Source organism: Mustela nigripes, chromosome 14 (genome assembly GCF_022355385.1).
Source record: "Mustela nigripes isolate SB6536 chromosome 14, MUSNIG.SB6536, whole genome shotgun sequence".
NCBI lineage: Eukaryota > Metazoa > Chordata > Mammalia > Carnivora > Mustelidae > Mustela > Mustela nigripes.
The window spans coordinates 79,549,566-79,575,478 of record NC_081570.1 but is presented as its reverse complement, the minus strand read 5'-3'; the positions used below and the strand labels follow the sequence as shown (position 1 = coordinate 79,575,478).

At 35.2% G+C, this 25,913-nt stretch overlaps 1 protein-coding gene across 3 annotated transcripts in view; it reads right to left on the bottom strand.

Moving 5' to 3' along the window:
- FNBP1L (formin binding protein 1 like) overlaps nucleotides 1-25,913 on the bottom strand; it is a 101,511-nt gene that overhangs the window by 22,543 nt on the left and 53,055 nt on the right. For all 3 annotated transcript variants that reach the window (XM_059375430.1, XM_059375432.1, XM_059375431.1), the window contains exons 3-7: nucleotides 13,782-13,835; nucleotides 12,399-12,546; nucleotides 11,576-11,638; nucleotides 5,272-5,376; nucleotides 1,268-1,396 (exon numbers count right to left, since the gene is read on the bottom strand). In XM_059375430.1, the coding sequence (XP_059231413.1) occupies nucleotides 1,268-1,396; nucleotides 5,272-5,376; nucleotides 11,576-11,638; nucleotides 12,399-12,546; nucleotides 13,782-13,835 (499 nt within the window). The remainder of the gene's footprint in view (nucleotides 1-1,267; nucleotides 1,397-5,271; nucleotides 5,377-11,575; nucleotides 11,639-12,398; nucleotides 12,547-13,781; nucleotides 13,836-25,913) is intronic.

Below are 25,913 nucleotides of genomic sequence, written 5' to 3'. Positions count from 1 at the left end.
AGGATTGGGGACACAAGATGAAAAACAGGAAGCCATATGGTGAAAATGGTATATACAGTGGAATTCCCACAGTTCAAAAATTCACTGGCACATGACACCAAAGAATTATGCTGTGATAAGTGAAGCCAATAAATTAACGGCATTTCTGACATTTAAAATCTGCCAGTGCTACAAAGCCTTTCTTTCTCCTAGAAAGCAGCTACACTGCTCAAATCCCCAAACTCACATAGCCTTCATACCAGTTTTTCCTCTCTAATTACTTCCCAAAGCCTGTGGGTTTATTTTGACACTCACATTTTCACAAAAGGAACTACTCCCAGCATTACAAAATGGCAAGACTGCTCCATAGCAAGGTCTAAATAAAAGGATCAGCCCAAAACACAGAAAGTGGTTGATCTCCAAGTTATGGTCTCCCCAGAACATGAAGGCTTAGCTGAAGAGCCTAGAAAAGCACCCAGAGAGAGGACTGGCAGGCTAGATACTCTGGATTAAATGACTGGAATATGATATCCACTCTAGCCCACTACCTCTAACTATGCTCCCTTTGTACTGCTAATTTGGTTAGAATGAAAAAGAAAATATATTTGGGCTCACGACTCTTTCCATATAAGCTCTGCTTTCCCACATTACTTTCAACACCATTTCACTTAATACCTGTTCTCTAAATTCTTGTCTTTTGTAATAAGCAGTAACATAACTTAGCCCTCACAGAAATTCTGGGTTTTTATCTCAGGCTGTTTGGCAACTGTTTATCATCAAATGATAATGGATGGAATTTGTACGCAAACTTATGGCCTGAATTACATTTATGATCTCGCAGCTAGGAAGACAAGCAGGCAAAAACTGGGATAGCAAATCCACTTCATAAGATTTATTTCTGCCACATGGAATAATGCCAGAGATTCGGGTATAGTGTCAAAAAGCTACATCCCAATTCTTGTCAAGCAGATTACAATGTACAATTCCAGTGAATTCTTCCCTATGTCCTAATGCTCAGTGATATGATATTAAACTTTATCTAGAAAATGTCATTGTTTTAGTGGACTGTTTATTACACTAATCATAAATCTATAGGAAAATTTGTGATTTCAAAGTTAGGAAAAATTTACTTTGCAAATCTATAATCATAAAGGAAATTCGTATCACTAATCCTGATGACTAAAAAATATAAAAACATTCTGGCTTATTCCTGAAATTTAAGTTTCACTTCTGAAGAACAGCTCTTCCAACGGTAAAACCACATTAATTTCATAAATCTAAACTTTACCTTGTAAATCTGAGGAATCACTACGTAGAAATGTTTGTGTTGTTCTCCATTAAAGTTCTGTAACTGTGCCGCATATTCATTTTTATTTTCATCAGCCATATGTGTACGCAGATTCAACTGCTGTTTGGCCTAGAGACAAATTGGTCCAAATCATTACCAACAAAAATAATGAAAAAAATCATACCTAATTTGCTTTTCTAAAAATTATACCAAAACTAGACTTTTTCTAATTATTAGTATCATTTAAAATTTAAAGAGATGCTTGCAGACCGTCTGGCCAGAGCACTATCCTTTGCAACATCCCCTTTCTCTTACTGCAAGAGTCCACCCTCTTGAAATAATCTGTTCAAATGAAGTTTCTCCTTACCAAATCCAGATTTTTTTTAATTAAATAAATGACAACATTATGGCCTGACTTAAAACAGGATGCTCTTAATCAGAAGCGAAAAACAGTACAGAAATATTTTAGACAATTAAAGTCAGTAGTGAAATATGCCTTCAAACATAATCTACTTATATCCAACTAGAACCACAGTGGAATCAAATAATGATAAAATGTTAATTTTGGATAAAGTAATACTTGACAACGATTTCCATCTCTATAAAAAACCAGAGGTACTTTAAGGATTATTTAGAATACAGTTGTATTCATCTCAAGCTCTTATAGAAGTATTTTTTGAATGAGTCAGGTTAGCATCATCTATATTGATAAGAATGTTAGAATACAAACTTAACATAAAATCATTAATTTCAGATTTAATGAAAGGGAATCTAAATAAATTTCTCAACTGTTTAAAGTAGTAAGAAAAAACTAAGTAGGAATTCAACTCAATTTTTTAGTGTTTCAAGGAATAAATCATGTTATACTACAGTATTCTGGAAATGGTAAAGCACATTGTGAATAAACTTCATTACTTTAATTCCATTTTCTGCAAATGGGAGTCTCTAGCCTTCTAACAGCAGGTCCATAAGTTATTCGGAATTCAGAAACAAACTGACCTATGGAAATACATGCTAGCCAAGACACCAAATTAGCCCACAAAAATGCATTTAATCCACAGGGTACTTGAAGATTACAATACTTAAGTACTACAGAAACAAAACAGCAAGCCCAAAGTATTTCCACAGAAAAATACATTTGAAGTTCCAATGTGAGACCTTAAGTACACATTGCATTTATTTCTTCTCCCTTTCTCCCTGCTCCCACAAACTATGATGGAATACAGTATTCCAAATTATTCCCTACTCACAATGGTTCCATCAGGAGAAACCATTTCTGTTCTAAAGTCACTAGCTGTGATTGCCAAAGCATGGGGCAAAGGTTCCAGCAAGGTATGTGGGAGTATAACAATAGAAAGCTAATACCAACTGAAGCTTCCTCTGACATACAGTGGGCTTCATACTAATTGCCTTCTCTCTTTTATTTTTTAATATTGCATTAAAAATCCTTTAAATTTTTAATTGTGGTATAATACCACAATACATGTAACATAAAACTGACAATTGTAGTCATTTCTAAGTGCACAGTTCAGGAGGGTTATGGTAAACTCATGCTATATTATTGCTTTAGGAAAATCAGTAAGTAGCTTGCTCCCTCTTCACTTTTTTTTTTTTTTTTTTAAACTTTTATCAATAGTTGCTCAATTGAAACTATGATCCCTTCCCTCCCTGGTCATTTACAATAGAATTCCTCTACTCCATAGTTTTTAAAGCAAATACTCAAAGTTTTCTAAACCTCTAATAAGTAAGGGAACTGCAAACAAATGAACATGAAAAAGGAAATTATGAACATGAAAATAAGTTAGGTCAAACTATTAAACATTTTATATCTGGATTTCAAAATACCTAATTGTTACTAAAGATCTCTTTACAGACAAAATGAAAAAAAAGTTAAATGAGAGTCCAGTTAAAGAGTTCCTTAACTTGTCTACTACATAAACTATGTATTCAAACAATGTTTAGTCAAAGGAGTTTTTAAGGAACCAGTGACAATAAGAAAGGATGAATCCCATGTATTAAACAGTGCTGTTTCCAACTGTTGTGGTCCACATTTTTATCAAATAATGGTAACACATCATATGCATGACATGATGCTGGAAGGAAATGAATATATGGATGATCAAAATCAGGATCCAAAAATCTTCACAGCAGAGCTGAGTCTAATAACTGACACAGATGTACATATGCATTTAAAATACCAACAGCACAAGTTCTGAAACATGTTTTCATACCACACTACATATGAAAAAACATTGGGTTAACCATAAACTCAATGGGAGTCCATCCAAACAAGTGGTCAATATACATTTAGGCCATGATTAACATAAATTTGGTGTTCAAAACAAGGGAGGCAATCAAACTCAGAACCAGTAAGACCATACCTGTATTATTATATCCAATCAGAAGTAACATAATTTATGTGGGATATTAACAAATTAACAGGTATCCAAAGGAAAATAGTTAACTTGAAAGTATTTCCTACATAGAATAAAAGAAACATGATGGTTTATCTAAGGGTAGAAAATAAGCTACAAATATCTAAAGAGCTATTAGGAGGAAAATACAGATTTGATATGTTTCTGGTATCTCAAAGAAATTTAAACAGAGTAATGAGTGGGATCAATATAAGGAAATGCTAACGCCGGCGGGGGGTGGGGTGGGGAGAACTGCCTTAAGACTGTGTATTTCCAACAAGATGGAACTTAATATCATTAGAGGTTTAAAGTCATTAAAAATCAAGGAGAAGGGGCACCTGGGTGGCTCAGTGGGTTAAGCCTCTGCCTTTGGCTCAGGTCATGATCTCAGGGTTCTGGAATCAAGCCCCGAGTGGGGATCTCTGCTCCGCAAGGAGCCTGCTTCCCCCTCTCTCTCTGCCTGCCTCTCTACCTGCTTGTGATCTATCAAATAAATAAATAAAATCTAAAAACAAAAACAAAAAACCAGGCAGAAAAAATAAAAAGCCTCACAAGCTATACTAGAAGGCCTTTAAGGTAATTGTAAAATCTGGATTTTATTCAATTTTGTAGCTTTAAAGTAGTAAAGAAAACGGAAATAAATCACTACTCCCTTCCTTACTTTTTTCTTGTTCTAATCTTATAGAGAATTATAAAATCCTAAGTTGAAAATATACAATGGTGTATTTATATATTTGGTATATATATTGGTATATACTCCACAAAAATGTGGAGTAAGGTTCAAAATCCCAACACTTCAGCTCCATCACTAAGTCAAATGTTCTAAGAAAAAGAGCATATAGCAGGAGAGAAGGAAAACCTAAGCAGCCTAAGTTACAGGGCTGATTGTACAAATAGTTAATGTTACAGAACATCTGACCCAGGTCAGTTAGTGACAAGAGAGTTCAGTTTCCCAAAATGAATGAATTAATGAATGAATGAATGAAACGAACAAACACACACACACATAAACAGCTAACATCACATACCTCTGACACTTTGATCTTGTTTTGCCTTGTGTCAAGTTGGGGAACCACACTACCCAACTCCCATTTGCACACCCCATCAACTTACCTTAGACTTTTTTTTTTTTTTTTTTTTTATTTTTCAGAAGGGGGGAGCACAAGCAGGGGGAGAGGCAGGCAGAGCACACAAAGGGAGAAGCAGTTTCCCTGCTGAGCAGCAAGCCCAGGGCCCAGGACCCTGGAATCGTGACCTGAGCTGAAGGCAGTCACTTAACCAAATGAGCCACCCTGGCATCCCTTACCTTAAACTTTCTATTGTTTTGGAAGAATAGAAACTCATTCTCAATTGCAACCATTTCTTTCTTATGCATTCTGAATGCAGTTAAGACATTAGAATAAAATAAAGTAACACATATTAACTACTTTTTCAGACTAACTTGTAATATGGAAGTACACAAATATTTGTATATTTTAGGTTTGGACATAATTTTTTTCTTGGGAAAACTACCAATACAAACATTATAACTATTTTCCATATGTAAATAATGATATTTTGATACCGAAGTCAGTTTGGATTATTTCTTACCTTTTCAACATCTGCCTTGGTTGCATTAGTATCATTATCCAATCTTTCGTAACTCTGTTGTGCCTTTTCCGCCTCTCTACATTCTCTTTCAAATTTCTTTTTACTCTGTTTAAAAAATTAAAATATCACACTGAGATACAGAATTATCTCATTAAAAAATAAAATGCTGCAACTGTACATTGTATAGAATTACATACTAAAAATAAAATTTTTCTAAATTAGAAAGGAAATGTTAGCATTATAATCAATCCATATGACCTAAATATCAGACATAGACTGTGAAGGAAAAAAAAAAATCACAGCCATGTCTGAGTTAATATATATAATATACTTCATCATTTGCCAATAAGAAAAAAATCACACGTATTTTATAATTTTTTATTATAAGCTCACCTTCAGGAGGACTTTTTGGTTTGTTTGATGTTTTGTGTTTGGTTTTGCAGGTTTGTTTAGCTGGTTGGTTTTGGTGTTTGCTTTTCATTTTTTGTGGTGGAATGTAGAAATGTCCTCCCTCCAAAGTGGCTTCAATTTGTTTCTTCAGGGTGTCCCAGGAATACCGTTAGCCCAGAACCAGGCCTTTGAAATTTTCACTTAATTCAAATGACTATGACTTTGTAAAAGCTATTCACAACAGAGCTGTGTGATAAGGACCATATTTCCTTTCCGGCATACTTCCTTTTTTTTACTCCTGGACTTAGTTTTTTATCTTTGCTTAGTTTTCAACATATTTTTTTCTAATTCCACCGTAGTGTGCACAGTTCTTTAAAAATCTCCTCAGTTAATTCAAACATATTCAGAATTCTATCCATTTTATTTTCTTAAAGATTTTATTTATTTATTTGACAGACAGAGATCACAGGCAGGCAGAGAGCCCGATGCAGGACTCGATCCCAGAACCCTGGGATCATGACCTGAGCCAAAGGCAGCGGCTTAACCCACTGAGCCACCCAGGAGCCCTTCATTTTATTTTCTTAATGAAATCTCTTCCAAAGGCCTTGATCTACTGAAATTTGGACTACTTAGCCAAACTAGACCTATTGCATAGCTGCTTCCTTAAAAATTCCTTCACCATCATTGCCGATTCCTTTCACCTCCCCTTTTGACAATTCCACACCTTCCCCATTCCTGGTTCCTTATTTTGCTAGAATACATTCAGCAACAGCTTCCTAAAGGATCTGCAGGAGGTAATTTTCATTATTTTCATTTTCATCGTTTTCATTTCAAATTTCTCCATGGCCAAAAAAACCTTTGCCATCACTTTCAACTGATAAAATCTGGCTGGGTATGATGCTGTCAGAAGTTGTCTTCCTTCAGTAATGTATAAGTACTAACTAATCCACTATCTTCTGGCTTCCTGATCCCATTCTGATTCCTGATCCTCTGCATAAAACATGTTTGTTTTGTTTTCCATTCTGGAGGCTGGTAAGCATCTTCTCTCTCGTAACGGCTCTGAAATTTCAGGAAGATATGTCTTGCTCTGAGTTTACTGTGCTGAGCACCTAGAAAAACCTTTCAATCTGGAAACTCGTGTCTTTCAATTCCGGGAAAATTTTCTTGAATTATTTTTGTCTGTCCATTTTCAGTGTTTTCTCTTTTATAGAATGCTTATTACCTTGAAAATGAACCTATAGGATGAGCCCTCTAATTTTCTTGTATTTTCAATTTCTATCATTCTGCTCTACTTTGAGAGATTTCTTCAATTTTATTTTTTTCTAATGTGCTTTTCATTTCTACTATCCTAAAGTTCTTCTTTGTGTGTGTATTCCTTCTTTGACAGCATCTTATTCCTATTTCACAGATATAGTATCTTCTCTATTCCCTTTCAGAATATTAATAGTGTTTCAAATGTTTTGATTGTTTTTGCTATTTTCTATTTTCTTTCACAGTTATTGTTTCTTCAAAGCTGCACCCCCATGCCAAAGTTTTGGTCTTTATTATTTACATTAGTTGTTTTCTCTAAATGTCTGAGAATCCGTGCCTCTCTGTTCTTATTTTAAAAGCTAAATTAAAGTTTTCTACAGATGGGGCTTTTGGATTATTGTCTCTTCCTCTAGGGTGATATGGCCAGTCAGTTCCCTCGGAGAAACCCTACTATTGTTAACTGTAAGTCTTTCCTCTCAAGCTAGTTAGATTCCCCAGAGGAGACTGCTCAATTTCTTACCTGGAAAAACATATCCCTTGCTACTGTATTCTGAGAATCACTCAAAGAAAGCAGAGGATGTCAACATTTTCTATGTAGCTAACAACCTCATTAGAACAAGTTAGATGTCTATTTCTTATCTTGGGGATTACAAAACTACACACAGGGCAAATCTGGGTTCCGAACCTCGTAACTACAAGGTCAAAGCCTAAATTTTTCACAAGACACCTCTCCTCCTTTGACCTTCAGACAGAGACAAATTTCTCTGCTGACTCCTTTGACCAGTGGGCAGAGTTCTTACAGTTCATGTTTCACTAAAGGGCCAGTCCTTTGAAGGTTCAAAATTTTACACAGGTTTATCAGTTCCAACTCTCTACAACATATAGAGCTAAAACATCATCTCTGTCCCGGTATATTAAAACGTAAACCCTTACCAAGGTCCAATAAACCACCACACTCTAATACCTCTGCCTTTACTCTTCAAATGCCACTGTATCTCATAAACCTACTGCTCTGGCCTCTAGTTTACCCTTTTTCTAGCAGTTAGTAATAGATTTCCCTTTCTCTTCTCTTACTTCTAAGAACTTAAAATACAATAAAAAATATTTTAGATATTATATCAAAGTATTTGTAGCCAAGAGGTCTCTGAGTTAGCTCAGATTGTCATATAGCTAGAATCAGACACACCTATACAATTAACATAAATAAATGTGCACAGAAAATTTTACAAATTCTTTAAATGTACCATTTTGATTAGTATAACAATACCAAATAAGACATGTACAATTTATTCAAAGCACATAAATATATCTGAATGCACATAATATTCAGAATGTCACTTTCCTATTAAGACTAAATTTCCACATTAAAAATAAATTTCCACATTTACTTCTCTGAAACTCAGTTCACACTGTTTTCAAACTGAGTAGCTACAGGCTACTAATTTTATTTCAATGTGAAGCTACTATATACAAAATTACTTTTGTATTAGTCATCTTATTATTTGTGAAAAAGAAACTATTAATTTCAGTGCAACAGCAAAAGAATCACTAGTATAATATTAAAAATACTAATACAGTAATATTAAAAATTCTCCTTCCCTGAAAGATATCATTATAGAATATAGGAATACACTCCAGAAAAGACTCCCCTTCCTTCCACCCTTTACATGCCAGACTGATCAGCAGCCAATTCTATTCCTCCACCACTTCTTAGAAGAGCCCACCTCCCAGGGTAAAGCCTGACAACAGCTGATACTTGCTTTACCAGCCTCCCCACAGCTGGAGCATGGTCAAGTAATCTAATCCTGTCAAAGGTACCCATTAGGAGGTCTGCTGGGGATTTTCTCAAAGTTTTCCCTCCCTAATAAAAAGGAACAGTTAAAAGAGAAATGCTCTCTTTTTCCTGCTTCTGCATGCAGCTGAGAGGATGTGGTGCCTGGCAGCTTAAGCTGGTTGTTGACCATAAGGAGACAAGCCTGAGGAAAAAAGCCAACATAGTCAAGACATAAAAAGTGGACAGAGAAAGCAGAAGCAGCTTAAGTATATCACTGAGCTACTGAACAGCACTGAAACTGCTCCATTTCTGAGCTCTATTCTTAACAAATTTGCACGCTTTGTTACCTGAGCCACCTGACAGACCTGGCATCTTTGATACTTCTATCTTGGTAATTTCTCATCATCCCTTCAAAATCTTCTTTGCAGGCTCCTCTCTTCTGCCCTCATCTTAAATGCCGGTGTGGCCTATTTTCATTATCCCAAGGTTAGTAACTGTCTTTTTAAATATTTTCCTCAACTTTCAATATGCGTCACTTACTCAGCCTGTCTCTTCCACTTCTTTATCTCCTCTCAATTTATTTCAAAAATGTTAGGAATTTCACAAATTCATTTCCTTGATTAAACAGGAAGATACAGAACTAAGAAATGAGATCCTGCACATACTTCTACATATTCCACAAAAATTGTATTTGTCTGCTCCCTCACTAGACTGCAGGTTAGACAAAAACAAGGACTATGTCACTTATGCGTTTTTTTCCCCACTGTTCACTTTTTGACCATGACTTAGTACACATCAACGATACCTTCAATAAAATTAAGTTGAGCTGAACACACCTTTAATGGTATTGTTAATGCCTTAAGGAAATCATTCTCACATTTTTTTTTCAATGCTTCTTTCTTATGACCCCTCTAACTTATGGTTAGTAACTGCCAACTATTCTAAAGACAAGTCAGCACATATTAACAGGAATAATTTGTGCCAACACAAGTTTTTAAAGGGACCAATGACTCATGAGTGTAGGAGTCTGTTATTATGTGTAAATGAAAACACACATACATCCACACTCATTAGGTGGCAGATACTAAGAATGCTAGGTAAGGTAATTTAAAATTTAATAAATGTAAACACTCCCTAAAAGTCTTGTTAAAACCAATTAGAATGAAAATGAAAACAAAAATGAAATGGACTATTAATATAAATAAGAATTCTCAATTAGCACAAGTGTCTACAATCATATATCAATGACATTTATATAACAGAACTTTACTCTTAGAATACGTGATTTCAGGGCGCCTAGGTGGCTCAGTGGGTTAAAGCCTCTGCCTTCGGCTTAGGTCACAATCCCAGGGTCCTACGGTCCTGGGATCCTGGGATCAAGCCCCACATCAAGCTCTCTGCTCAGCAGGGAGCCTGCTTCCTCCTCTCTCTCTGCCTGCCTCTCTGCCTACTTGCGATCTCTGTCTGTTAAATAAATTTAAAAAATCTTAAAAAAAAAAAAAAAAGAATACGTGATTTCAAGCTCTGAATTTGTGATTTTAAAAAAAAGGAAAAAAAGGCCAAAAACATGTATATACATGAGGTTTTTAAAATCTCAAATCTAAAAGTCCTTAGCGCAAACTAAATTAATTTAACATGGGAAAAACTCCCTTTGGCATAATTTTCAAGAAATAATGTCCATAATAAAAAATACGCAAGTAAACAAGTAAAGAGTTAGCTGCTTGCTAACCTGAGAGTTCAGAAAGAATATATTTAATATTTTATTTATGTATTAAGAAAGAGAGCCTGTGAGTGTAGGGAGGGGCAGAGGAGGAGAGGGAGAGAGAAGGAAAATCTGAAGCAGACTCTGCGTTCAACAGGGAACCCAACACAGCTGAAACTCATGATCTGAGCCAAAACCAAGAGTCGGATGCTCAACTGATTCAGGCAGGTGCCCCCAGAAAGAATATTAGTCTTATTCTATAGAACATAATGTGGTAGAAAATTTTAAGGAAAGCAGACAACAATGTTCCTTACAGACATCTTGTTTTTCAAATGACTGCATGCCAGAATATTTAAGAGAAAGCACACTAGCAAGCACCTTTGGAAGTCTGGGGTTTTGTTTTTTGTTTTTTGTTTTGTTTTTAAAGATTTTTTATTTGAGAGAGAGAGAATACACGTGAGCGAGTGAGCACAGGGAGGGGCAAAGAGAGAGGGACAGAAATTCTCAAGCAGGCTCTCTGCTAAGCTGGATCCCAGGACCTCAAGACCACAACTTGAGCTGAAAATAAGACTCAGCCATTCAACCAATTCAGCCACCCGGGAGCCCCCACCCTTGGAAAGTTTTTTTTTTTTCACCCTTGGAAAGTTTTTATAATAAATAATTATTACACTTTTACAATTTTACCTATAAATACTACCAAATATTTTCTTTCCTAACATTTGATGGTCTATGACCAGGAGCCCAGTACTAGGGAGATTTACATTACAGAATCACTAAACTGGAAGAAACATTTCATATAATCTAGTCCACTGTCTTCATCTTTCATAGGCTAAAGAAATCAAAAGACAGAACTAGATTCTAAGTCTCTGTCAAATGGTCTTCTGAGATACATCACTATTAATACTCCCACTACCCCACCCTCTTATCAATATTTTATAGTAACTACTGTAAAATCAAAAAGTATATTCCTAAACTATTAGAGTTATCTGAAGTTATCTGAAGATTACAGAATTGGTACAATACAAAGCCATATAGAAAAAAAATGACAAAATGATTTCACATTCTTTGCACCAATGTCAAAGAGAATAAATACATCAAGAAATATTAAACTCAAAAGATGTGAAGCATAGGAGAATTTGGGGCTAAGTAGTCTATAAAACTATAAGCATGAAAACATTATAACCTACATTATCCATCTGTTTCCAGCACATGTCAAGGTACTGTTGAGCTTTCCGTCCCTCTTGAAGATGCTGAAGATCATAACCAAAAAACAAATAAAACAAACAAAAAATTATATTTGAATACTAAAATTCTAAAAACTCCCCCAAACCTTTACTTTTCACTTTATTTTTTTGAGGTACTAATTATATAACTCTATCAAGAACTAGGAAAAGACTATTAGTAAAGCAAAACTCACTAAAATGCACTTAATGAGTATTATCTGAATACTTTAAGTATATCCTATAAGACAGATATAATCTCTAGACAAAGATAGGACTTGTCTTGAATAGAGGTTGACAAATGTTTTCTATAAAGGGTCATATTTAAATATCTTAAGTTTTTGCAAGCCATGTGGTCTTGGTTACAAATACTCAACCTTTCTGATATAATACAAAAGCAGCCACAGGAAATACATAAGTAAATGGGTGTAGGTGTGTTTCAAGAATACTTTAATTATAGTCAATGAAATGTGAATTTCAAACAGTTTTCACATGCCATGAAATATTCTTTTGACTTTCTTTTCAACTATCCAAAATATTACAAACCATTCTTAGCTCATGAGGAACGAAGAAAAAGAGCCAGTAAGCTAGATTTGGCCCATGGGCTATAGGTTACCAAATCTTGGTCTTAAACCCAAAGGATCACAAATTAGCAAGAGTATCTTAAGAGAATTTTAGTTAAAAGAAACTGAAACAGCAAACCAGTTTATACTGAATGTTACTTTAAAAAGCAAAGTAATCATGTGAAAACATTTCATGTACTATATAACTGAATGAAAACAATAATTACCATTTTCCTTTCAGTTTTCAGATCATGAGCATATCTCATTAATTCACCATAAACTCTGTGCGCCATTTCTTCTGCTACTACTTCTCGCTGTCCTGCATAGTCATTTAACTCGTTAAGGATGTTAAAAAAGGCTATACACGAGGTAAACCTGACAAAAACAGTAAAAAATGGTGAAATTTATGTATTTTTTTCTTTAAAAATGTTTTCCATGAGGTATGGATTGAGCCTCACACTTGACAAATTTTAACATACTCAACCTAATTCTCTGCTAGTAGCTCCAAATTAACTCTATATGAAAAGAATACTATATTTAGCTCAAGTTGTATGTTTGTATATCTTCAAGTAGTCTTAATTTATAAATAAAGGGATATATGGGGTCAAAAAATAGTAAGAATACTACCTGCAGGTTCTTTTGGCATACTGGAATCTCTTAAGTAGTCAATTGACTGGCCTGAGCTGGGGAATGAGCTGGGATTCCTAGGACTGGCAGCTGAACCTGTTGCAGAGATGATGTGCTTGCTCTCGAGGACAGAACCTGCCAATCATACCACTCAAATGCATCTCGATGGCTGATCTACAGAACAATTTTGCTATCAGCTCTGGACACAGCTGCTTGTATGCCTGCCCACATCCTGAATGGAAGTAAAGTGCCATTATGGTTGGCACCAAAGAGGGGTAGGAAGGGGCAATAAGGGTAAAAAAATGTGTGTGGAGGGAAGGAGAGAAACAAAGAGAATTGCTGTATTAACATGTACGGATCTATTCTAAATACACTGCCTGAACACTCTTTCAGCTGAAGGCAAGTAACTCAGATAATACTCCATTAACACTAAACTTAAGAACTCTAACAACTAACAATAATACACAAAGTTGTTTTAAGTCTAGTCTCTTTGTTTCTATATTTTACAACCATCCACATATCCCTGTTTAAGACTACCAAAAAGCTCATTAGCAATTCCTAAACTTTTATTAAGAGTTCCAAGGTTACTCTGAAAACCTTATTCCTTTTTGTTATCCCTTTAAACTAACCAGCTAAACTGTTTTAATACCTGTAAGAGTAAAAGCAAGAATCTGACAAACTAACAACTGCAAAATGAAGTATGCGGAAAATACCCTTTTCTTTTGAAGACTAAATCACTCAAGTACAGTCCCAGTCCACATTTTACTTGGAAACCCATACTTTCAACTATTTCAGAAAACTGAGCCCAATGAAATATTCTTTCTTATTAGAATAAGTACTTTCTTATTTAAGAACATGTGATTTTTTAAATTACAACTTTTAAAAATCATCATAAAGGGCTACCAGCATATTTATTTTACTAAATAACAAAAATATAAGTTTTTTTATTTTAATATGCAATAATAAACAGGTATATAATTTACCTTGGTTCTTCATCTTTGGAGGAACGTTTGGGACAGTACTTCTTAACCAGATTTCTACAGGAAGAAAAAAAGTTTTTTAATGTATAAAAAATACTACTGTTAACCGTAAGAGACTCTTAATCTCACAAAACAAACTGAAGGTTGCTAGGGGTAGGGAGGTAAGGAGAGGGTAGTTGGGTTATGGACACCGGGGAGGGTACATGCTATGGTGAGTGCTGTGAAGTATGTAAGCCTGGCGATTTGCAGACCTGTACCCCTGGGGCTAATAATACATTATATGTTAAAAAAAAAAAATACTATTGTTGAAACTGAAATATTCTAAAAATTGATAATTTCATGATATCGAGAATTTAATGACATAAAACAAGACAGCAACATAATCCTCTACTACCATTAACATCAAATGATCCCTATACTTTTTTCTTGAAATACTGATACCTATAAAAAGAAATGTTATTTCTGTGTTTGTATGACTGTAATCATAATAATCTGGATGATTACGCTGTCAAATAATAGAGGTGAGAATAAGCAAAGTACAAAGAATAGAAGAAACAAATTTCAGTCTACTAAACTGAGCCAGAGCAAAAAGACAAGTATTTCAAAGAAATACCATCACTTTTTTGTTTTGCAAATCAGGAATTTTAGTATGAACTAAGAGTAACAGGCGAACAGATGCGACTCACAGGATAAAAGAACAACATCCTCCATAACTCTGCTTTTATGATCCTTAACATTCTCTTTTTTAAGCAAATTAATTATATTTATACTTGTTTTACTTTCTTTGCCTGCATCCATGTTCATTCTACACAGTCTCAGCCTAAAATGCTACCTTATCTTACCTTTGCAAACTCAGAGGAAACTAGAACATATACTGTAAAGTCAGAATGGACTACTTGGGTTTGAATCCTAATTGTTTTGTGTAGCCATCTATGTGTCCTTAGGTAATTTACTTGCCTGGTTTCCTATCAATGGCGATAACAGCACCTAAACACTATGGTGTTATGAAAATTAAAGTGGGTAACATTTGTAAAGCATTTACCAGTGCTTTGTACAGTTCTCAAAATATGGTCAATGGACAGTAAAGGTACAGACTCTTTGTTACAAAGCCACAAAAAGCTAAGTACAGAACGTGAGAAAAATTTGGCTGTTGAATCTAATAATTAAAAAACTGGTGCCTATTTTTATGTCTCCTTTTATGTAATTTTCCTAGTACTAAATTTTTACTGTATTTTACAAAAGCATTAATATACAATGAACTGGAAACTTACAAAGAAATTAATCCATCAACACAAATAATGAGAATACACTGCTTTAATCTGTAGGCATTTAAAAAATAAATGGCCCTATAGTCTTTCAAATAAATACTTCAAAAGAATCATTGTCTTAATTATTCTCAAATCATCAATGATTCATTCCACTTAATTCAGCTTATCCATTCTATATTTATCTACTATATGCTAGGCACTGTGCAAGCTACTGGGAACTTAAGAAATGAGAGAGTACCCATGCTCAAGATATTTATACTATTGAAAGAAGATAAACATATACCAATAATTACAATATACAGCATAATAAATGCTATGATAAAAGTAACAAAGGGTGCTATGATAGACAAGAGAAAGTCTTAACACCCTGAACAATGGGGGAAAGAACAGGCAAGACATTGAGAAGGGTTAATATTTACCGAATTAATAAAAAAACTCACAATTAGGGCACCTGGGTAGTTCAGTCAGTTAGGCATCCTACTCTTGGTTTCAGGTCAGGCCATGATTTCACAGTCCTGGGATCAGACCTGGCATTGGATTCCATACTCAGTGGGGAGTCTGCTGGAGGTTTTATTCCTTGGTCCCTCTCCCTCTCTTACTAACTCTCTCTCTCTCTCTTTCTCTCAAATAAATAAATAAATCCTATAAAAATAAATAAATAAATAAAAATAAAAGAATAGATTAAGTGACCTTTGGGCAACATCAAACATACCAACATTTGCATTTTGAGGGTACCAGATGTTAAAGAGAAAGATAGGGAAAAAATTTATCTGAAGAAGAACAGCTGAAAAATTCCCTAACTTGAGGAATAAAACAGATATCCAGGTCAAGGAAGGAAAGAAAGCCCCAAAGGAGATAAACTTGAAGAGGTCTACCCTAAAGCACATAATAATTAAAATGTCAAAAATTAAAGACAGAATCTTAAAGCAGCAAGACAAAAAAGTAAATATTATGTAGAAGGAAACAATCACCTAAGTCTATAGTTTCAACTATTCAGTAGAAACTCTGCAGCCCACAGCATGATATATTCAACGTGCCAAAAACAGAAAAACAACAACAACAACCAAAAAAACAAAACAAAACAAAAAAAACCCTATAACCAAGAATACTCCACTCAGTAAGGTTATCACTCAGAATTCAGAATTCATTCAGGAGAGAGAGTTTCCCAGGCAAACAAAGTTAAAGGACTCCATCACTACTAAGCCTACTTTACAAGTAGTGTTTAAGGGACTTCTTGGAGCAGAAAAGGCCAGAACTAGAAAAAATTATGAAAGAAAAAATTTCACTAGTAAAAACAAATATATGGTAAAAATGGTAGATCACTCATAAAAGTAGTATGATGGTTAAAAAACAAAAGTAGTAAAATTAATTTTATCTACAATAATGAGTTAAAGGATACACAAAATAGAAAGATGTAAAATATATATGTTAAATGCGTAAAACAAAGGGAGGGGAAGAATGTAGTGCTTTTAGTAACTAAAGTGACCATAGCATGTTATATATAGCATGTATACACAGCATGTTATACATGAACCTCATTGTAACCACAAACCAAAAGCTAGTAACACATATACAAAAAATAAAAAGAATCCACCGAAACACTAAAAAAAGTCATCAAATCACAAAGGAAAAAAGCAAGAAAAAAAAAAAGAACCAAGAACTGCAAAAACAACCAGAAAACTATTAACAAAACAGCAATCAGGATATACATATCAGTAATTATCTTAAATGTAAATAAACTAAATGCTCCAATCAAAAGACAGAAGGTGACTGAATAGATTAAAAAAAAAACCAAAAAAACAAAAACAAGACCTATCTATATGCTGCCTACAAGAGGCTCATTTCCGACCTAAAGATACATACAGACTGGAAGTAAAGAGATGGAAAAAGATATTCCAGGAAAATGAAAACAAGAAAAGCTGAGGTAGCAATACTTGTACCAGATAAAACAGGCTTTAAAACAAAGACTTTAACAAGAGACAAATACGCCCCTTACATAATGATAAAGAGATTAATCCAACAAGAGAATACAATAACTATAAATATCTATGGACCCAACACAGAAGTACCTAAATATATAAGTCAAACATTAATAGACATAAAAGGAGAAATTGACAGTAATACAGTAACTAGTAGGGGACTTTAGCACTACATTTACATCAATGGATACATCCTGTATACACAAAATTTCCAAGGAAATATTGGCTTTGAACAACAAATCAGAGCAGATGCACTTAACAGATACATACAGCATTCCACCCAAAAAGAACAGAATACATTCTTTTCAAGTATACATGGAACATTCTCCAGGAGATATCACATTTAGGCTACACAACAAGTCTCAATAAATTTAAAAACACTGACATCGTATCAAGCATATTTTCTGACCACAACAGTATGAAACTGAAAAATCAATCACAAGGAAAAAACTGGAAAAAACAAAAACACCTGGAGGCTAAACAATATGCAACTAAGTAACCAATAAGTCAACAAAGAAATCAAAGAAAATAATACTTTGAGACAAATGAAAATGTAAACTTAACACTGAAAACCCTTGAGACACAGCAAAGGCAGTTCTTTAAGAGGAAACTTTATAGTGATAAAAGAAAAATCTCAAACAATCTAACCTCACATCTAAAAGAGCTAGAAAAGAACAAAACCCAAAGTTAAAAGAAGGAAGGAAATAATAAAGATCACAGCAGAAATAAATGAAATAGAGACTTAAAAAAATAGAAAATATCAAAACTAATAGCTGGTTCTTCAAAAAATAAACAATTAATAAAGCTTTAGTCAGACTCATCAAGAAAAAGAGAGAAGGGGGCGCCTGGGTGGCTCAGTGGGTTAAAGCCTCTGTCTTTGGCTCAGGTCATGATCCCAGGGTCCTGGGATCGAGCTCCACATTGGACTCTCTGCTCCGCAGGGAGCCTGCTTTCTCCTCTCTCTCTCTCTCTCTGCCTGCCTCTCTGTCTACCTGTGATATCTGTCTGTCAAATAAATAAATAAAATCTTAAAAAACAAAAAAAAAAGGAAAGGAAAAAAGAGAGGACTCAAAATCAGAAATGAAAGAGGAGGGAAGTTACAACCAACACCACAGAAATAAAATGGATTATGAGGCTACTATGAAAAAGTATACACCAACAAACTGGACAATGTAGAAGGACAAGTTCCCAGAAAAAAGCAATATTTCAAGAATGAATCAGAAAGAAAAAGAATTTGAACACATTAATAACTAGTAATTTGACTCAGAAACAACGAAAAAAACTCGTAACAAAAAAAGTGTATGTATGAGCAAATGGCTTCACACATGAATTTTACCAAACATTTAAAAAAGAATTAATATCCATCCTTCTCAAACTATTCCAAAAAATTAGAGAAAAAAAAAGGCTTCCAAATTCATTTTATATAACCAGCATTACCCTGATACCAAAACCAAAGACACTACAAAAAAAACAAAATTAGAGGTCAATATCCCTGATGAACATAATGCAAAATCCTCAATAAGATATTAGTCAACTACATTCAACAATAAATTTTCAAAAATTATTCAACACAATTAAGTGGAATTGATAGCAGGGATGCAAGAATGGCTCATATTCATAAGTCAATCAGACTGATATATCACATTAACACAACAAAGGATAAAAATTATATGATAATCTCAAGAGATGTAGGAAAAGAATTCAACATCCATTCAGGATAAAATTGCTCAACAAAGTAGAGATATAGGGAGCATTACTCAACATAACAAAGCCCATACATGATAAGCCCATAGCTAACATCATACTCAATGGTGAAAAGCAGCTTCTCCTCTAAGATCAGGAACAAGACAAGGATGATCACTTTTGTCACTTTTATTCAACATAATACTAGAAGTTCTAGCCACAGTAATTGGACAAGAAAAAGAAATAAAAAGCATCCATATCTGTAAGGAATAAGTAAAACTGTCACTATTGACAGATGACACAGATACCCTAAAGAGCCTACCAAAAACTATAAATGAGCTAAGAATTAATGAATTCAGTAAAGTTGCAGGATACAAAATTAGCATACTGTTATTTCTATAAACTAATAACAAAGTAGCAGGAAGAGAAATTAACCCTATTTATAACTGCATCAAAACAAGTAAAATACCTAAGAATAAAGTTAATCAAAGAGGTTAAAGATCTATATTCTGAAAATTATAAAAAGATGATTAATGGAATTAAAGATGAAACAAATAAATAGAAAGATATTTCATGCTTATGGATTGAAAAAACGAATACTATTAAAATGACCATATTACCCAAAGCAATCTACACATTCAGTGAAATCCCTATCAAAAAACCAGTTTTTCCCAGAACTAAACAATCCTAAAATTTGTATGGGACCAAAGAAGACCCTGAATAACCAAAGCAAACTTGAAAAACAAAGCTGGACATATCACAACCCCAGATTTCAAGATATACCATAAAGCTATAGTGCTCAAAACAGTATGGTACTGTTAAATAGCATAGATGCTTAGATACATGGATTAAGACAACAGAAAGAGAGCCCAGAAATAAACCTATGTTTATATGGTCAATTAATCCTTGACAGAGAAGGCAAGAATATACAATGCAGAAAAGCCAGTCTCTTCAATAAACGCTATTAGGAAAAATGGACAGCTATGTGCAAAAGAATGAAAGCGAACGACTTATTTGCACCATACACAAAAATAAACTTAAGATGAATTAAAGAAGGGTGCCTGGGTGGCTCAGTGGGTTAAAGCCTCTGCCTTGGGCTCAGGTCATGATCCCAGGGTCCTAGGATTGAGCCCCACACTGGGTTCTTTGCTCAGCCCCCTGCCTGCCTCTCTGCCTACTAGTGATCTCTGTCTGTCAAATAAATAGAATCTTTAAAAAAAAAAAAAAAAAGGATTAATGATCTGAAACCATAAAACTCCTAAAAGAAAACATAGGTAGTAAACATTTTTTTTTTAAGATTTTATTTATTTATTTGACAGAGAGAGAGATCACAAATAGGCAGAGAGACAGACAGAGAGAGAGATGAGGAGAAGCAGGCTCCCTGCTGAGCAGAGAGCCCTATGCAGGACTTGATCCCAGGCCCCTGGGATCATGACCTGAGCCCAAGGCAGAGGCTTAACCCACTGAGCCACCCAGGCGCCCCGGTAGTAAACTTTTGAACATTGGTCTTAGCACTTCATTTTTGGGCCTGTCTTCTCAGGCAAAGGCAACAAAAACAACCATCAACAAAATGAAAAGGCAACATACTAAATGGAAAAAATGTACAAATGATATCTCCAATAGAGGTTCATATCTAAAATATATAAAGAACTCATACAACTCAACACCAAAAAAACCACCAAGCAATCTGATTAAAAATGGGCAGAGCATCTAAACGGACATTTTTCCAAAGAAGACACAGATGGCTAACAAACACATGAAAAGATGATCAACATCACTAAACATCAAGGAAATGAAAATCAAAACACCGACAAATCACCTCGTACCTGTCAGAATGGTTAGTACCAAAAAGACAAGAAACAAGTGTTAAGAGGCACCTGGGTGGCTCAGTGGGTTAAAGCCTCTGCCTTCGGCTCAGGTCATGATCTCCAGGGTCCTGGGATGGAGCCCCGCATTGGGCTCTCTGCTCAGCAGGGAGCCTGCTTCTCTCTCTCTCTCTCTCTCTCTCTGCCTGCCTCTCTGCCTATTTGTGATCTCTGTCAAATAAATAAATAAAATCTTAAAAAAAAAAAAAAGAAACAAGTGTTAAACTGAGGGTTGCTGGAGTGGAGGCGGGTGGGAGGGATGGGATGGCTTGGCGACAGACACTAGGGAGGGTATGTGCTTTGGTGAGCTCTGTGAATTGTGTAAGACTGATAAATCACAGACCTGTACTCCTGAAACAAATAATACATTATATGTTTAAAATAAAAAGAAAGAAAGAAAATGGAAAAGAAGCAAGTGTTGGTGAGGACATGGAGAAAAGGGCACATATGCGCCCTGCTGGTGCAGCCACTGTGGAAAATAGTGTGGATGGTCCTCCAAATTTTACAAAATAGAAATATCAGATGATCCAGTAATTCCACTTCTGGATATTTACCCAAAGAAAATGAAAATACTAATTCAAGAATATGTATGCACACCCACATTTATTGCAGAATTATTTATAATAGTCAAGATATGGAAGCAACCTAAGTGCCAATCGATATACGAATGTATAAAGAAGATGTGGACTGTGCGTGCATGCGCGCGCACACACACACACACACCACACACAGAGGAATATTTTTCAGCCATAAAAAAGCATCAAACCTTGCTATTTGTGACAACATGGATGGACCTAAAGAATATTATGCTACATGAAATAAGTAAGACAAAGACAAATGCCGTATGATTTTGCTTATGTGTGAAATCTTAAGAAAGAACGGAAAGGGGGTGCCTGGGTGGCTCAGTGGGTTAAAGCCTCTGCCTTCGGCTCAGGTCATGATCTCAGGGTCCTGGGATCGAGCCCTGCATCGGGCTCTATGCTCGGCGGGGAGCCTGCTTCCCTCTCTCTTTCTCTCTGCCTGCCTCTCTGCCTACTTGTGATCTCTTTTCTCTCTAAAAAATAAATGAAATCTTTAAAAAAAAATTATGCATGCACGGTTCAGTTTTTATAGGTAAGCAATAAAAGTTCAGAGATCTCTAGCCTAGAGAAACCAAATATATAAAACACTTTTACATAACATAATATAGTAAGAACAGAAGATTCTATGGAGGGGCTTCCCCAAAAGAGAAAGTCTGAAATTTCTTACTTCCTGACATACCCTGAGAAGAGATGAACAAGAACTAGACAACCAGAAAGCCCTGGGAGGAGCCTAAATAGAGAAGATCTAATAAGCATAGGCACGGAAGAGAAAAATTACAGCATTTATGAAGATCTATAAATCGGTTCATGTTGCTGAACACCAACCGTGAATCAAACAATGGTAATCAGTCAGGCTGGAAAGGTATATGGGAGGCAGCAGAGGCCCTTCTATGCCATATTAAGGAAGTCTAACTAAATACCCTTTACCTGTGGTTCTTACTCATAATTATCTGAAACACCACCAAAAATCATTTTTGTGGATGAATTACTTTATTAATTCAAACATGAGCAAATCTATGTGCTACACATTAATTATTTCTGTTGCTATATCAACAGAAAAAGATAAAAAAACTCAGTTAATTAGAACAGACAAATACACAAAGAGAGAAATAGATTAGTGGTTGCCAGGGCTTGAGGGAGGGGTAAATGGGGAATGACTGCAGACAGGTACAACGGTTTCTTTTTTACAATGACAAAAATGTTCTAAAATTAAGTAATAGTGATGGTTTGAAAACTCTGTGAGTACACTAAAAATGACTGAATTGTATACTTTAAAGGGTAAATTTTATGGTATGTAAATGGTATGTCAATAAAGCTATTATAGGAGAAGGACAGGCCACAAGATAGCAGTCCATCCGCCACAGGTACATCAAAACAAGTCTAAAATGGAATTTATCTTCTTTATAAACTTTATTCTTTTCTTACATTAATAGTACTACCATCAACGTCGACATTTCAGCCAAAAATCTAGCAATCACCCTACATATCAAGTCTCTCCCACCTTAAAGTGTTCAAGTCCTAGAGATTCTAGTTCCTAACTTTTTAATTCTTTTTATAATAAAAGGGAAAAAATTACTCCAGAAGAAGTCCCTTTTTCACACTTTGCTACTGTTTTGGAAACAGACATGTGACAATAGGATGACTGAAGCTATAACATCTTGTAACCAAGATCAAGAAATTCACAATGCCACTGATATCACTAAGCTCTAGAATCCCTTTCCAAACTTAGTGTCATGTGGGAAGACTCTTACTTGAAAAGGAATGCTTCTTAACTAACACTACAGAAGAGCTGAATAAAAATGTGCAACAGAGAAATGTAGTAAAAACTGGAACACTGAAGAAACTTCTGGGATCCAGATACATATGTGAGAGTTAACACATTAGAGGGCAATAACAAAAACAAGAACTACCATTTGTCATCTATATATTATTCACCAATCTCTATGCAAAGTATTCCATAATCTTATACGTAGAGCAAACCTACAGGCAGGTATTATTAGCCCTATTCTATATGACTCAGACATGGTCAGATAGCTAATAAAGGACAACATGAGGGGTGCCTGGGTGGCTCAGTCAGTACACAGTCCAATTCTTGATCTGGCTCAGATCATGATCTCAGAATTGTGAGATCAGCCCTGGGTCAGCTCCATGCTGAGCACGGAGCTTGATTAAGATTTTCTTCCTCTCCCTTTGCCCCGTTCCCTCCCTTAAAAAAAAAAAAAAAAAAAAGGCGGGGGACACTCCAAACCCCACATCAAATCTGTTTCAACACCTAAGATAGTTAAAACAATAATGAATGAAAATGGGTCCACCCAAAATGTACAAAATGAGATGGTAGCTAAAAATAATCTAGAAATATACATTTAAGAGGGAAGGACAAACTGCTCAACAAGAGGGGGGTGCCTGGGTGGCGCAGTGGGTTAAAGCCTCTACCTTCGGCTCAGGTCATGATCTCAGGGTCCTGGGATCGAGTCCCGCATCGGGCTCTCTGCTCAGCGGGGAGCCTGCTTCTCTTTCTCTCTCTCTCTCTCTGCCTACTTGTGATCTCTGTCTGTTAAATAAATAAAATCTTAAAAACAAAACAAAACAAAAAAAAACCTGCTCAACAAGAGGGATAAGGATGAGCAGTTGGGCAGATCAGATGTAAACAAAATGGCTCACCCAGCGGTTTTTACAAATAAAACTTAACTGAAACACACCACACTCATTCAACTATGTATTGTCTGTGACTGCTTTTGCACTACAATAGCAGCAAAACTGAATGGTTGTTAACATATAGCACAGAAAGCCAAAATTATTATCTGGCACTTTATAAAAAAAAAAAAAGTTTTTCAACTCTTAAGAGAGATCACTCAGAAAACCCAAGAAAACATACCACTGAAGATGATTTTTTTCTTTTAAATTCTAAGAAGAAATAGTCAATTCATCAAAGAGATGTAAAAACACTGGTACCAAAAATGTCAATGGAATTTAGCAATTACAAGGTAACTAACTTAGACATATCAACATTTTAAGCACTGTTTAGAATCCAAGGCTATGTGGACATCAGTTGTTTTGCATCACTCACTAGCTTTTTTTTAAACAGCTTATGGCAGGCACATTTCTGCTCATCAAAAAAAAAAAAAAAAAAAAAAAACATGTTATTTTGTAAATTTCCCAGTCCCCTTGCAGATAGGCAGGACCACATGGCTAACACTGTATAGTGGGTTGTAAGTTTTGTGTAACTGCCAGACTAAAGCACTGAGAGCTCATGCATAACCCTATGGACTCTCCCATTCCCTGCTGAAACAACTGTGGAAGCTTCATGCTGAGATGGAAAATGGACATAGTCTAGATTTCTGAGTTACCACATGGGCCTCCCTAGAGAGTTATAGCTGACACTGCATAATCAAGATGGCTTTTGTTGTGTAAAACTCCTGGGATTTGGGATTACTTATTCCAGTACTGGCTAAGCAGATCCAAAACTAGAGCTCTCCCAATGTCATGTCTATGTAGTTACAGTGCAGCTGGCCACATGCTATGGTCCAGAAATTTTTATTTGATCTGGTCCCATTATTCCAAGCTAACAAAACTCAATCTTAAAATTTCTGTTGTACTTCTTGGGAAGACAGGTTCTCTTCCTGCTGAAGCTAACCTGAGAAGACATAATCTTAGATCCACCATGTGGAAACAGACTGCTTGGGAATTAAACCAACAGAGAGGAAAGCAAAACAAGGAAAAAAGAATTCTTAACACTTTTCCTGAGTACCCAGATCCCTGACCTTTTCAGTCACATTAAACCAATCAATGCCTTCGTTTACTTAATCCAATCTGGGTTGGGTTTCTGACTCTTAGAATTATAACTACCAGAGGTTAACCACAGAAGTCATAACACAGCTTAAACATAACATAAAAACTATTAATTTAAACTCTAGCCTCAGGGAGGAAAAGCACATATATACAAGAGGGAAGAGGAAGAAGAAAATAATATTACTTTTACCTTTTTGTGCATGCAGGGTTAGTCCTAAGCATTTTTTTTTTTAAATCACTCTTGCCACTCTTAATTTTAAAAAGTCACCCATCTATAGGAAAATCTTCCCAAACCCCTAGTATCCAGAGGCCACAGAAACCATATACAGGCCACCTGACTCCATCCAAGGCAACCCTGACTAGAAAAACTGAAGTATGGTCCAAAATGTATTGCTTATATTCCATCAAATCAGAACTTTAATTCTTAAGAAAACATATATTTTGGAAGAAGACACAACAAATAATTAATTGTACTCACTTCCAGGAAGAAGGACTGGGAAGGGACTTATATTTAAATATGTTATAATGATCATACATTATTTTTGTAACTTTTAAAAAAAAATTAGTGATAAGGATATACAAAAAGAACGTATCTCTTCAAAGCAGCTGCTCATCTTTGGACCGTCTAAGAAAACAGTCTAAAGTGAGAAAAGATTCATAACAAGTGTGAATGGCTAATAGCTCCCACAAATCCCTGCATTGCATTTTCAACATAATATGCTTATTAGGTCAAAAAAATCTCAGAGTAGCTTGTCTTAAACATGTAAGTGCAAAGCATTCAGGTTACTCCTAAACTAAAGATCTGCTAGGCAATTCATCATTCTCAAGAAACCTGCCCTTACTGTCAGTTCCCCTAGATTATTCTTTTTCAGAACTTTCTCCTTTCTAACATGTCCAGAGATTCTCCAAGGAACCAATTATGATAGTTTATATGTAAGCAGTTTATATGCTTTTGAGTAGGGTGTTATAA